Source organism: Passer domesticus, chromosome 22 (assembly GCF_036417665.1).
Source record: "Passer domesticus isolate bPasDom1 chromosome 22, bPasDom1.hap1, whole genome shotgun sequence".
In the NCBI taxonomy this organism is placed as follows: domain Eukaryota; kingdom Metazoa; phylum Chordata; class Aves; order Passeriformes; family Passeridae; genus Passer; species Passer domesticus.
The window spans coordinates 1882930-1895696 of NC_087495.1; the positions used below are offsets into that span (position 1 = coordinate 1882930).

General features: G+C 56.0%; 1 protein-coding gene across 1 annotated transcript; it reads left to right on the plus strand.

Annotated features, from left to right (window-relative positions):
• The first annotated feature begins 1441 nt into the window (after positions 1–1441).
• Positions 1442–12161, plus strand: LOC135285007 (protein-arginine deiminase type-2-like). The gene is made up of 16 exons (XM_064396911.1): positions 1442–1536; positions 3194–3380; positions 3457–3526; positions 3676–3737; positions 3816–3933; positions 4473–4598; positions 5412–5590; positions 5777–5880; positions 5975–6086; positions 6159–6266; positions 8645–8796; positions 9163–9307; positions 10077–10170; positions 10981–11066; positions 11186–11314; positions 11928–12161. The coding sequence occupies exons 1-16, from the start codon at positions 1442–1444 to the stop codon at positions 12159–12161; spliced, it is 2001 nt and encodes a 666-aa protein (XP_064252981.1).
• Positions 12162–12767: the final 606 nt, after the last annotated feature.

Consider the following 12767-nt stretch of genomic DNA (forward strand, 5'->3'; position numbering starts at 1 on the left):
GAGCGCTAAAAACCCCCGGGAATCCTCGGAGCTGCTTGGATTCATCGGGAAACGGCGAGACAGATCCAGGGATAAACCGGGATCCTTCCCGGTCCCGGCACAGCCGCGGGACAGATCCGTGGAAAAACCGAATTCCCATGAAATTATCCCAATTCCAATGGAAATTATCCCGATTAACTCAGATTCCCTATTTCCCCAGCCCTGAACTCCCAGCTCCTGGCCCGGATGCTCATCCGGGATATTCCTCAGCACAATCCCGGAATTATTTGGGCTGGAAAGGCTTTAAATCCCATCCCATTCCCCCTTTTTTCCATGGGAGGATTCCAGGGGGAGGATGACCCCTAAAAAATCCAGGAATATTCATCCCCCAGCCTTCCCACCCCTCAATTCCAATGGAAATGATCCCAATTCCGATGAAATTATCCCAATTTAGATCAGATTCCCACGTGGAGCTAGCCCTGAACGTCCCAGCTCCTGGCCTGGATATCCATGCAGGATATTCCTCAGCACAATCCTGGAATGATTTGGGCTGGAAGGACTTTAAATCCCACCCCATTCCCCATTTTTCCATGGGGAATGGCAGCGTGGAGACCTAAAAATCCCAGGGACTCCATCCCCACGGGGGGAAGCCGGGGCTGGAAAAGGGAAGCCCGAGAGGGATGGAAAGGAGGAACATCCACCTGAGCTCTGCTGCTGCTCGCTAATTGCTTGTGGCTTCCCGAATCTGGGGCAGCAGTTTGGGCTGGAAAATGAATATTTAGCTGGGTGTTCACGAACGATGCAAACCCCGCGTGGGCGGGAACCGCTCCGGAGCGGCCCGGGGGGGCAAAACCAGCTCCGAGCTCCCTTCAGCAGCCACTGCTCCCCAGCTTCCCTTGGAAAATTAGCAGGGATGAAAAAAAAGGAGAGTTCTGCTCTTGCCTCAGGGCTGGGAAAGCGGGAGCAGGCGAGGATTTTCCCTAGAGAGCAGAAGGAGAAGGGGAAATGCACCCCAGGGATGCGGCCAGGTTCCAAAATGCCGCAAATCCGCGTTGGGGATCCCAGGCTGGGGTCAGGGAGGTGAGGACGGACTGGGAGCTGGGGACAGCTGGGGGAGCTCCTTGCCCAGGGCTGGGACCAGCTGCCCTCCCTCCCTCGCTGTCCATCCCTGTCCATCCCTCCCTCGCTGTCCATCCCTGTCCATCCCTCCCTCCCTCGCTGTCCATCCCTGTCCCTCCCTCGCTGTCCATCCCTGTCCCCCTGTCCCTCCCTCCCCGGATCACTTTCAAGGTCTCACGGGTCCAGCCCAGCCGCCCCCTCGCTCCCGGTGCCATCCCAGCCCCGCGAGGAAGAGGAGGAGGGCGGCAGGCCCGGGGGAAGGAGCAGCAGCGGCCGCGAGGGCTCCGCGGGGCAGCTCCCGGGGCAGCTGCCGGTGCCGGTGCCGGTGCCCATGGCCGGGGAGATGCCGGGGGAGCCCCGCACGCTGCGGCTGCAGCACGGGAACCGCATCGAGGCCCTGTGCGTGCTGGGCGGCCACGTCCGCGCCGACGTCTTCGGGTGAGAGGGACCCCAAAACTTCCCTTCCTCCTCCTCCTCCTCCTCCTTCCCCCCTGCTTTTCCTTCTGAAAATCCCTGCTCCTCATTTTCCCTCCTACAAATCCCTGCTCCTCGTTTCTCCTCATGCTTTCCCAAACCCCACAGCTGCTGGGTGGCCACATTCACACCCACACCGATGTCCATGGTGAGAGGGACCCCCACAAAATCTCCTTTCCTCCTCCTCCACCTTTCTGTGCACCATTCAACCCTGTTTTTCCCTCTGGGAATCCCTGCTCCTCATTTTCCTTCTGCAAATCTCTGGTCCTCATTTTCCCTTCTGAGAATCCCCACTCCTCATTTTTCCTCCTGCTTTCCCAAACCCCACAGCTGCTGGGCAGCCACACTGATGTCCACAGATGAGTGAGACCCCCAAAACTTCCTTTCCTCCTCAACCTTCACCTTCCTCCCCATCTTTCCCTCCTGTTTATCCCTCTGGGAATCCCTGCTCTTTGTTTTCCCTCTGCTTTCCCAAATCCCAGAGCCCCGACACTGTTTTGATGCAATTTGTGGGCAAACCCCTTCCCAGACTTTGCAGAGCTGCACGAATCCCTGGAAAGCTTTGAACAGCCTCTATTTACCCCAGCCCAGGGCGGGTCTGACCCGCTGGGCTCAGCAGATCCAGGGCACCTCGGGGAGGTGAGGAGAGCAGAGGGATGAGCAGGAGCCCGGGGAGGGACTGCAAAGTGAGGGAAGAACACAAAACCTCTTGACCAAAACCTTGGGAAAGTGGGAAATCCCCACAGCACCAACCCCACTTCCCTAAAACAAACCCAATGCTGAACTTCAAGATAAAAGGGAAAAAGGTGAAAAGCTCATTCCAGGCTCGATTCTGGCCAGTGCTGCTATTGCAAATCCCAGCCTCGATATTCAAGCCAAGCAGCGCAGCTCCAGCTCCCCTGGCTCCTCTCCAGGCCAAATCCCTTCCCAGCGGGATCCCCAGATCCAAGGAACCAGGAAACCAAACGAGTTTTTCCATGTGTAATTAAAAGCAATTGAAGGATTTAAGGAACACCCAGGCGGGAGCAAAGGAGCACTCGGATTTCCTCCCCCCTCGCCAAGGGTGCGGGTTTGGTGGGGCTGGCGGCATCCAAGAAACCTGATCAACACGAGGTCTCGGGTGTCGGGGCAAAGACCCAAAAATAATAACCTGGAAAGGCAGGGAAATTCGGGAAAAGGAGCCAGGAGAGGGGAAGAGCAAGGGAACATCGGACTGGGAGCAGGGCAGCACTGACAGCTTTGGGACTGGATAAAATGCCCCAAAAATGAGAGTTTCCCATGGAAAAGCCTCTCAGGGGGGCAGCCACAGTGTTTGGAGGAGCCGTTAAACACCATGTGGAAAAGGAACAGGGATTTCTCCATGGAAGTGCGAGCCCAGGTTGGTCGGGATTATTACAGATCCTTACCCACAGCGATGGCTGCAAACCCTCATGAGGCTAAGCCAGGCCTAAACCGGGGCAAATCCCAGTTCCTAGGCAGGAGCAGGGCAGGAAGGTGCCGGCGGTGAGGTGGAGACGCCGGCGTGCCCGCTCTTGGCCGCGCTCGGGGCAGTGGAATGAATCCCGGTGGGAACGCCGCACTGACCCCGCACATCCCTGAGAATTCCGGGTGTTTCTGGCAGGGCGGCCCCCGCCGGGGCCGTGGCCTTTGGCGTGAAGCACACGGAGGGGGTCAGCGTGGACGTGCTGTTCCGCGGCCGCGCCGAGCCCGAGGCCGTGTCCGGCGCTGGCGCGCAGTGGCCGCTGGACGAGGGGACGGTGCTGAGGTTCAGCATGAGCCGGGCCAGCTCCGAGGTCAACGACAACAAGGTGAGGAGCGGGATCCCGGGAGCGGGACCTCCATGAGGGAGGACAGCCTGCCCCAGTGAGGGGTTCGGGTTTGCAGGTCACCGTCAGCTTTTACGCAGAGGGAGGGAAGCCCATCAACCAAGCCGGAGTGTTCCTCACCGGTGTCGGTGAGTCGAGAGCTCCGGGAGTCCACCCCCATCCCCTCAGGCCTGGAGCAGGGGCAGGATGGGGACAGCAAACCCAGGTCTGCTGGCTCTGGGGGTTTGGCACCGATCCCCTCGCCGTGCCTGTGGATGAGGCAGCTCTGTCCCCGCAGGAATCTCCCTGGATGTGGACGCGGATCGGGATGGAGTGGTGGAAAAGAACAGCCCCAATAAGGTACCCGGCCTCCCCCACCCACGGAAAATCCACGGGATTGGTGAGTGCTGAGCCCACTGAGCCCCAGGGATGCTTTAGGCGAGCTGGGCCTGGGGACCAGAGGGACACGGGGCCATCCTGCTGGTCAGCTGTGACAAGGATTTCCCCTTCATCCCGCCCTCCGACTGCGACAGCGAGCAGGTGTTCAACAGGGAAGGTAACGGCTCCCCAAATGCCCTGTCCCCAAAATCCCCATTGTCCCCTCTCTGTGACCTTTCCTGAGAGGGACCCAGCCCCAAACCCAGCCTAGGAACCAGCTGCTCGCCACCAGCTGCTGAGCAAGCTTCCCACGTGGGAATTGCTGTGGAATTAACGCCGCGCCAACCCACTGGAGCCAGGCAGGGCACGGCGGCTGGCCCGGGGGAGGGCTGAGGTTCCAGGGCTGGCACGGCGCGGGCCGGGGATGCTCCACGCAGGTGAGTGGAGCGCGGGGTGAGGCGCGAGGCCGGCAGCCAGGAATCCACCCACCCGTTCCTGGAAAACCCAACCCACGCGGAGCCAGGCCCGGCGGTGCTCCGAGGTCACGGCCCGGCCGTGCCAGGGAGGGCAGGGAGAAGGGACAGGAAAAGGGCATTTGAGTCACCAGCTCTGGTTTGCCAGGGTGCCCAGGCTGCTGGTGAGGTGTCTGGGGAAGGAGATCCAAACCCCGGGAGGGAACATGGAGAACCCCACCCGATTTGCTTCGTTTGCTCCCAGATTTGGTGGACATGGCTCAGATGGTGCTGAGGACAGAGGGGCCCCAGCGCCTGCCCCGGGGCTACGAAATCGTCCTCTCCATTTCTGTCAGTGATGCTGACAAAGTTGGGGTCTTCCATGTGCAGAGTAAGACCTTCCTCACCTCCTGTTCTGCCTCTTCCTCCTCTGCCCCTTCCTCCTGTTCCCCTTTCTCCTTTCTCTCTTCTTCCTCTTCCTCTTTCTCCTCTTCCCCTTCCATCTCTCTCCCTTCCTTTTCTGCCCCTTCTTCCTCTTCCTGTTCTTCCTCTGCCCCTTTCTCCTCTGCCTCATCTTCCTTTTCCCCTTTTCCCCTTTTCCCCTTTTCCCCTTTTCCCCTTTTCCCCTTTTCCCCTTTTCCCCTTTTCCCCTTCTTCCTCTTCCCCTCTTCCTCTTCTTCTTCCTTCCTTTCCTCCTCTTCCTTTTCCTCCTTTTCCCCTGATTCATCTTCCTCCTCCTCCCCCCTGATGATTTTGAGGTCCCCACAAGCCCTTTCCTCCTCATCTCTGACTTTGTCCTCCCCACGCTCCTCAGACCATGCTCCCAACATCCCTTCCCCATTTTCCCCTCTCTTCCATCCTGTGAAAAACTCTGGGGATGGACAAGCAGAGGAAGGGGGACACAAATCACTCAGCAAAGGGGTGGCAGCAAGTAGCCCGGTGTGGTTTTGAGAAAAGGAGGATTTCAACATAAATAACGTTTGTTTGGCCAGAATCCCGAGGAAAGAGGTGGGAATCCTGAGGAAAGAGGTGGGAATCCTGAGGAAAGAGGCAGGAATCCCGAGGAAACAAACAGGCAGGAATCCTGAGAAAACAAACAGGCAGGAATCCCAAGGAAACAGGAGTGAATCCCGAGGAAACAGGTGGGAATCCCAAGAAAACAAGCAGAAATCCCAGTAAAACTGGGGCTTTCCTGTTCCCTCAGATCCCTTCTTCGGGCAGCGCTACGTGCAGGTGCTGGGCCGCAGGAAGCTGTTCCACGCCGTGCCCTACCCCGGCGGGGCCGCCGAGCTCCACTTCTTCGTGGAGGGGCTGTGCTTCCCCAACGAGACCTTCTCTGGCCTGGTGTCCATCCACGTCAGCCTCCTGGAGCCGCTGGCTGAGGTCGGGAATGCCCAGGAACTCCGGGAACTCCCAGGAATGGGGCAGATGGGAGGCTGCACCCAGCAGATCGGGATGGTGCCGGAATGGAGAGCGATCCCATTAACCAATCCCAAAAGTGGCCTCAGGGGAAGGTGTCTGGGGGAAATGGTGTGGGGAATGTCCCTGATTTCTGCTTGGCTCCCCCAGGGCATCCCCCACTCGCCGATCTTCACGGACACCGTGGTGTTCCGGGTGGCACCCTGGATCATGACCCCCAACACGCTGGCCCCGGTGAACCTCTTGGTGTGCAGGTACAGGTGGTGCTTCCCCAGCCCTGCCAGCCCTGGGGCCAGGCTGGGAACAGGGAATTTCCATCCTTCCCATCCTTTCTACCCTTTCCTCCAGCATGAAGGACAACTACCTGTTCACCAAGGAGATCCAGAGCCTGGTGGCCAAGGCCGGCTGCAAGCTGAAGGTTTGCTTTGGCTACATCAACCGCGGGGACCGCTGGATGCAGGTAGGGGGGCTCCAAAAACCGGGAAAACCCTTCCCTGCTGGTGCCCCAGGTGGGATTTCCTCCCTTCCTCAGGATGAGATCAAGCTCGGCTACACCCAGGCTCCCCACAAGAGCTTCCCAGTGGTGCTGGACTCCCCTCGGGAGAGAGGGATGGAGCAACTCCCCGTCAAGGAGCTGCTGGTGAGAGAAGGTTCCCTGTGTTCCCTGTGGAGCAGCTCCCAGGGTCACGCCCAGCCCACGTTCCCATTTCCCAAATCCTCCCTGCCCTTGGCTCCGTGCATGGAATTGCCTGGAAGATGAGAGCAGAGCAGCTCTGAGTGGAGATTCCTTCCCACCCACCTCCAGCCTCACCCCCTCATCCCTCATCCAGCCTCACCCAATCCCAGCCCTCTGGGAATCCTCTGGCCCAGGGGGAAAGGAGGAGCCGGCGCCCCTGGGAGTGAAAGGGGAGCCGAGCTCTGGGATGGGATTTCTCCTCCTCGAGCATCCCAGGACTGGCTGCTTTTTCCTTTACTCCTCCGTGCCTGGGAATATCCGGCACCTTCCGAGCAGGAGAAGGTCAGTTTACTCCCTCGGAGGAGAACGGGATGCAGCCAGCACCCGGAACATCCCTGTGGGCTCCTTGGCTGAGGAAAAGGGCCAGGGCAAGCCTGGGATGGGCCATTTTGGGAGAGCCCAGCATGGAAAAAGCTGGATTGTGCAATTCCTTGGAGATACCCCTCAGGGGAAGAGCAGGACACCTCAGGCAGCCATGGAGTCGCTGTCCCCAACTCCCAGCCAGGCACTGGAGCAGCCTCAGCCCCAGCAGGAACAGGAGACGAGGACGAATCCCAGCTTTTGTCCCTTTGGGGAAGGCTGGGGGCTTTGGGGAGCACGGAAATCCATCATTTCTCATGCCTGGCATGGGAACATCCAGTCCCAGCCAGCGAATCCGCCGGGCGGCGGCGTGGATCTGCCCTCTTTAGGAATTGCTCTGCCTCGTATTTAGGGCAGCAATTTCAGCCTTGGGAGCTGCTAACGCATTATCCTCCAATTTCTGCTTTGAAGCCTACCCTAATCCCCAGCCCGACCTTTCCAATCTCATTTTCCAGCTAGGAATACTTAGCCCGACGCCACGGGCACAGGTCAAGTCCTGAGCCCCTGGAAACCCATGCCAGGGAAAAAGGAGACGGGAGGGAATTATCCCCTCAAAATCAGTGTGGAACTGATAGGACTTGGATGACCCGCAAACCTGGGATGAACCAAAGCCCTGACAGTTGAAACCGGGCGGGCTCCATGGTTTTATTAAACTGAAATTAGTCAGGAGCAGGTGGTTTGTGCTCAGGCCCTCCCTCAGCACCCAGAGAAAAAGGGATCTGATCCTGGCCATCCCCCAAAAATGCACCCCAAAACTGCACAGGAAGCCTCTGGGAAAGCTGTGCTCCCTCTACCCCAGCGTCTCCAAACAGCCTTGGTTTAAAAAGAGAATTTCTGTGTGGAAGCACCCCAGCTCTCCCTGCTCACTTTTCCTGACCTGTATATTTGGGTTATCCCCATGGAAACCCAGCCCTGATAAGTGACTGGGATTTAACTCAAACCTCACGGACACCTGATCTCACCCCAGGGGCTGCCGTGTGCTCCAGGCCTGCGTCAACTCCAACCGGAGAGCGGGAAAAGTGGGATTTTGGTCCCATCCCTGCTGATTTTGCCATTTTAAACGGTTTTGCCATTTTTAACGCTCCCTCGGGCCTTGGCACACAGAGCCCAGCACTAATTACCCCTGAACGCACAGCTCCTCCAAACCCAGATATGGTAAATCCTGGAAATCAGGCCTTAAGTGGGATTTAAGTGCCGTGCAGCCCTTGGGGTGGCTCTTAGCCCAGGGCACAGTCACCCTCAGGGGCTGGAGTTCACTTCCCTCCCAGAGCCAGCCAGGAACTTGGCTCAGGGCTGCTTAATTAGCTTAATGTGGACACTTAAACCTTGGCTTAATGTAGACACTTAAACCTTGGCTTAATGTGCACATTTAAACCTTGGCTAGAGAGAACAGAGGAGATCTGGCCTGGCTCAATGTAGACACTTAAAACTTGGCTGAGGAGAACAGAGGAGATCTGGTCCCGCTTAACGTGGACACTTAAACCTTGGCTTAATGTGGACATTCAAACCTTGGCTGTGGGATCGCAGAGGAGATCTGGTCCTGCTTAATGTGGACATTTAAACCTTGGCTTAATGTGAACATTTAAACCTTGGGTAGAGAGAACAGAGGAGATCTTAATGTAGACACTTAAACCTTGACTTAATGTGGACATTTAAACCGTGGCTGTGGGAGAACAGGAGATCTGGTCTTGCTTAATGTGAACGCTTAAAGAAGGCTTAATTTAAACCTTGGCTGTGGGATGAGAGGAGATCTGGCCCTGGCTCCAGGTGTGGGCTCTGCTCCCAGGTTGTCCCAATTATTCCTGCAGCTCCGTGACCCTGAGACCTTTCCCCTGTCCCCTCGCTGTCTCTGTCCTCGCCCGCCCTGCAGGAGGATAACACTGCGGCAGCAGCGGGCACTCAGGGCATTTCCTTTTTCCCAGGGGCCTGATTTTGGCTACGTGCACAAGGAGCCGCTCTTCGAGGCCGCAGCCAGCCTGGACTCCTTCGGGAACGTGGAGGTCAGCCCGCCTGTGTCCGTGGCTGGCAAGGAGTATCCCTTGGGAAGGATCCTCATCGGCAGCAGCTTCCCCACGTAAGAGACGGGGAAACACAGATTTGGGAAAAACACAGATTTGGGAGCAGATCCTCAACAGGTGCCCTGAAATACCACCAAAATCGGGGTAATTGGGTCAGTCAGACACTGCCTGCGCAGGGTGGGGACTCCCAGCTCCTCCACCTCAGAGGCAATTTATATCTGAGGGTCCAGGCAGATGTTGATGGGAACATCCCCTCAATCTGAGTGTCTGGGCAGATGTTGATGGGAACATCCCCTCAATCCGAGTGTCCAGGCAGATTTTGATGGGAACATCCCCTCAATCTGAGTGTTCGGGCAGATGTTGATGGGAATACCTCCCCAGCCCAAGAATCCAGGCAGATGTTGATGGGAATTCTCCCCCAGATCCGCGGGCCGCAGGATGACCAGGCTGGTGCGGGATTTCCTCTACGCCCAGCGCGTCCAGGCCCCCGTGGAGCTCTACTCTGACTGGCTGGCCGTGGGCAACATCAACGAGTTTGTCAACTTTGTCCCAGCCTCTGACAAAAAGGTACCCCCAGACCCCCCGTGCTGCCCCAGGGTTCCTCCTCCAGGACACCAATCCCACTGGGAAAACCCCAGAGCTCCCTCCTTTGGCACCCCAGCCAGTGTTTTCTTGGCTTTCATTCCCCACCCCAAAATGAGAGATCTGAGCACAAAAAAAGGGATTTGCTGGGCTGTTAATGAACACAAATAGAACGGAAAAGGTGCTGCAAAGGTATCCAAGAAAATCCAGCCTTAAGATTCCTGGGGGTTTGCAGTGGCTCAGCATCTCTCAGAGGTTTTCAGAACATTTTTCTTCCCTCTCTTGTGACTTTTCCTGCTTCTGACATGGATTTTTCCCTCAGGGAAACCAAGCTTTGACCACAATGGTTCAAAAAGCAAAAGGAATATTTATGCCCACATGTTCTCAGATCATTTCTCTTCACTCTATCATGGTTTTCCCTCCTTCTGACATGCATTTTTCCCTCAGGGAAACCAAGCCTTGACCAGGATGCTCAAAAAGAGAGGAATATTTATGCCCACATGTTCTCAGATCATTTCTCTTCACTCTATCATCTCTTTGGCCGCTTCTCACATAAATTTTTCACTCAGGGAAACTGAGCCTTGACCTGGATGTCTCAAAAAGGGAATATTTAGGCACATAAACCCTTCACGGGTTAAACGAGGCACTAGATAACAGCAAAGACTCCAGATTTTAAGAGTTTCAGCTTGGGATGTTGCAGAAGTGAGTCCTGGGGTGCTGCAGGGCTGCAGCTGACCCGGCCGTGTTCCCGCAGCGATTCCGGATGCTGCTGGCCAGCCCGGCCGCCTGCTACCGGCTCTTCCGTGAGAAGCAGAAGGAGGGACAGGGCGAAGCCACCATGTTCAAAGGCAAGGGGACAGCGCTCAGTGGCACAGCCGGGGCCACGCGGGGACATTTCCCCGCTGGGTGTCCTTCAGCGGGATGCCTGCTCGCCGCCCCCGGCCTCCTCCGGCCCTATTTCAGGAAAATGAGTGGGATGGGAGGGATAAGGGTCTCTGCGTGGAGGGGATGTTTGCTGCCAGGGATGGAGCCTCTGGAAATGCCAGCAGAGCTCCAGCACGGAGCGGGACAACTGGAAGCTCTCATGTCCTCCCAGATTAGCACCAGGTGTCCTTTTCATTGTGGTTTTGATCCCTGATGGGTTTGGGAGAAGGTCTCTGTATCTCCAAGGATATGGAGCTCCAGCACGGAGCAGGACAACTGGCAGCTCTCCTGTCCATATTAGAACTGGGTTTTTTCCATTCCACTGTGGTTTTGATCTGTGGCAGGGTTGGGAGAAGGTCTCCAAACTGTGTTTTTTCCATTTTGTTGTGATTTTGATCCATGACGGGCTTGGGAGAAGGTCTCTGTATCTCCAAGGGTTCCTCTGGTGGGAGCCCGGCTGTCCCCAGACCAGGGGTGACCTAATGGAGGGGGACGCTTTGGAGAAATCCACTTGATTCCCATGGGCAGGAGGATGGATGACAGGACTTTTCCAATGATCTTTCCAATGGGGAGAGATTTCCTCCCTTCAGCTTCCCAAGCTTTCACCCCAGCCTCAGGAAATTGGGATTTGGGGCGCTTTTTTTGGCTTTTTGGGTTTTCTCCACCTCTATACCCTGCCTCAAGCCAGGCTCCTGCCAGCACTGCTTCATTTTGAGGGTGTTTTTTGTGTTTAGGGTACTCGGGGACAGACACCAAGCGCGTCACCATCAACAAGGTGCTGTCCAACGACGTCCTGGCGCAGCAGAACCAGTACGTGCAGGTAATCCCCACACTCTGGGTCACAGCCCCCATTTTTGGCAGGGACCACCCTGTGTGGCACAAACCCCACTGGGAGTGGTGGAATTTGGGCCCCTCTCTGCTCTGCTCCGTCCTCTGCAGCGCTGCATCGACTGGAACAGGGATATCCTCAAGAAGGAGCTGGGCTTGCTGGAGGAGGACATCATTGACCTGCCAGCCCTCTTCAAGCTGGACAAGCAGGGAAAAGCCGTTCCCTACTTCCCCAACACGGTAATGGGGGGTTCCTGTCTTTGCCTCCTCCCCAAAAAACAGCTACACCAGACAGGATGAGTCCCCAGAGTTTTCCAGAAAAAGAAAAAGCAGCTGTCTAGAAAAGGGAAATATCTCCAGGATAAACACGGGTCTAACACAGGTGGCTTTGGGGTTTGGAGGCAAAACCCTTTCAAAGCAGTGAAATTGCAAGCTGAGAGGCATATTTTCCCCACAGTTTTCCCCAAAAAAACCCTCTAGCTGTCGAGCAAAAGGAAATATATCCAGGCAGGGATGGATAAACATAGGTCTAACACAGCTTGGTGGATTTGTGGTGCTTGCAGTGGGGTTTTTAGAAAAAGTGGTGAAATTGCAAGGGGTGAGGCATGTTTTAATGACAAAAAAGGGGAAATTCTGTTGGATTTGGAATCCTGAGAAAGGGCAGCTGCAAAAAGTGGTAATGAGGAGGGTGGAGGAGGGTGATCAGTGTCTTTCCTTTGGCTTCATCCGTCCCAACACTGCCAGTGTCAGCCTGCAGGTCACCATGATCATCCTGGCCAGGGACCTAGGGGCACCCCCAGGCCCTTCAGTGTAACCCATTCTGATGCCAACATCCCCTGGCGTCACCCCACAGGTCACCATGATCGTGCTGGGCAGGGTCCTGGGCGTCCCCAAGCCGTTCGGCCCGGTGGCGGGCGGCGAGTGCTGCTTGGAGCGCCGGATCCGCGCGCTGCTGGAGCCGCTGGGGCTGTGCTGCCGCTTCCTGGAGGACGTGGCCTCGTACCACGGCAGCCTCGGCGAGGTGCGCTGTGGCACCAACGTCCAGCGCCGGCCTTTTGCCTTCCAGTGGTGGCACTTCACACCGTAGCCAGGCCTCTTTTTCATCCTCTTCCTCTTCTTCCTCCTCCTTCTCCCTCCACCTCTGCCCCCAGCGTGTGTTGCTTGCGATTCCCTTAATAAATGAATTTGCTGTGAGGAAAAAGCTGGGGAATTAAATAACCAAATAATTAATTATTAATTAATAATTCTGTCAGGAGGAAAAGAGAGGGAGTGCTCAGAGAGTCACTAAAATCCTCCAAAAGTGCCTCTACCACTGTTTTTGTGGTGTTGGCGAGCCAGGCATCACTTCATTCTCCAGCAGGGTTTGTGTGTTATAGAGCTCTAGCCTCCACATCAATAGAAAATGTTTTCATTTATCTACACGTTTTTAACGAAGAAATTAGTGGTCATGTGTTCTAATAATGCTCTTCATTGATTAGCATTCTGTGCACTATTGGTTATTGATCTCTCACTCTTCATGCTAAGCTGGGCCACATTCTTAGTTCTTTTATCATCCTTTTCTTATCTTTTTCAATTGGGAATCCTCAGCTTTCCAGGCCTCAATCTTGTCTGTGTCTTCTTCTTACTCCAGTGTCCTCAAAGGTCCATAAATTTGAGATCCCAGATGTCCAGTATTCAATTCCCTTTGGCTTTA

Coding starts and splice junctions, on each gene's coding strand:
- LOC135285007 (XM_064396911.1), top strand. CDS start 1,442: ATGCCGGGGGAGCCCCGCACGCTGCGGCTGCAGCACGGGAACCGCATC. Junction 3,381..3,456: donor CCGAGGTCAACGACAACAAG/GTGAGGAGCGGG, acceptor TCGGGTTTGCAG/GTCACCGTCAGCTTTTACGC. Junction 3,527..3,675: donor AGTGTTCCTCACCGGTGTCG/GTGAGTCGAGAG, acceptor CTGTCCCCGCAG/GAATCTCCCTGGATGTGGAC.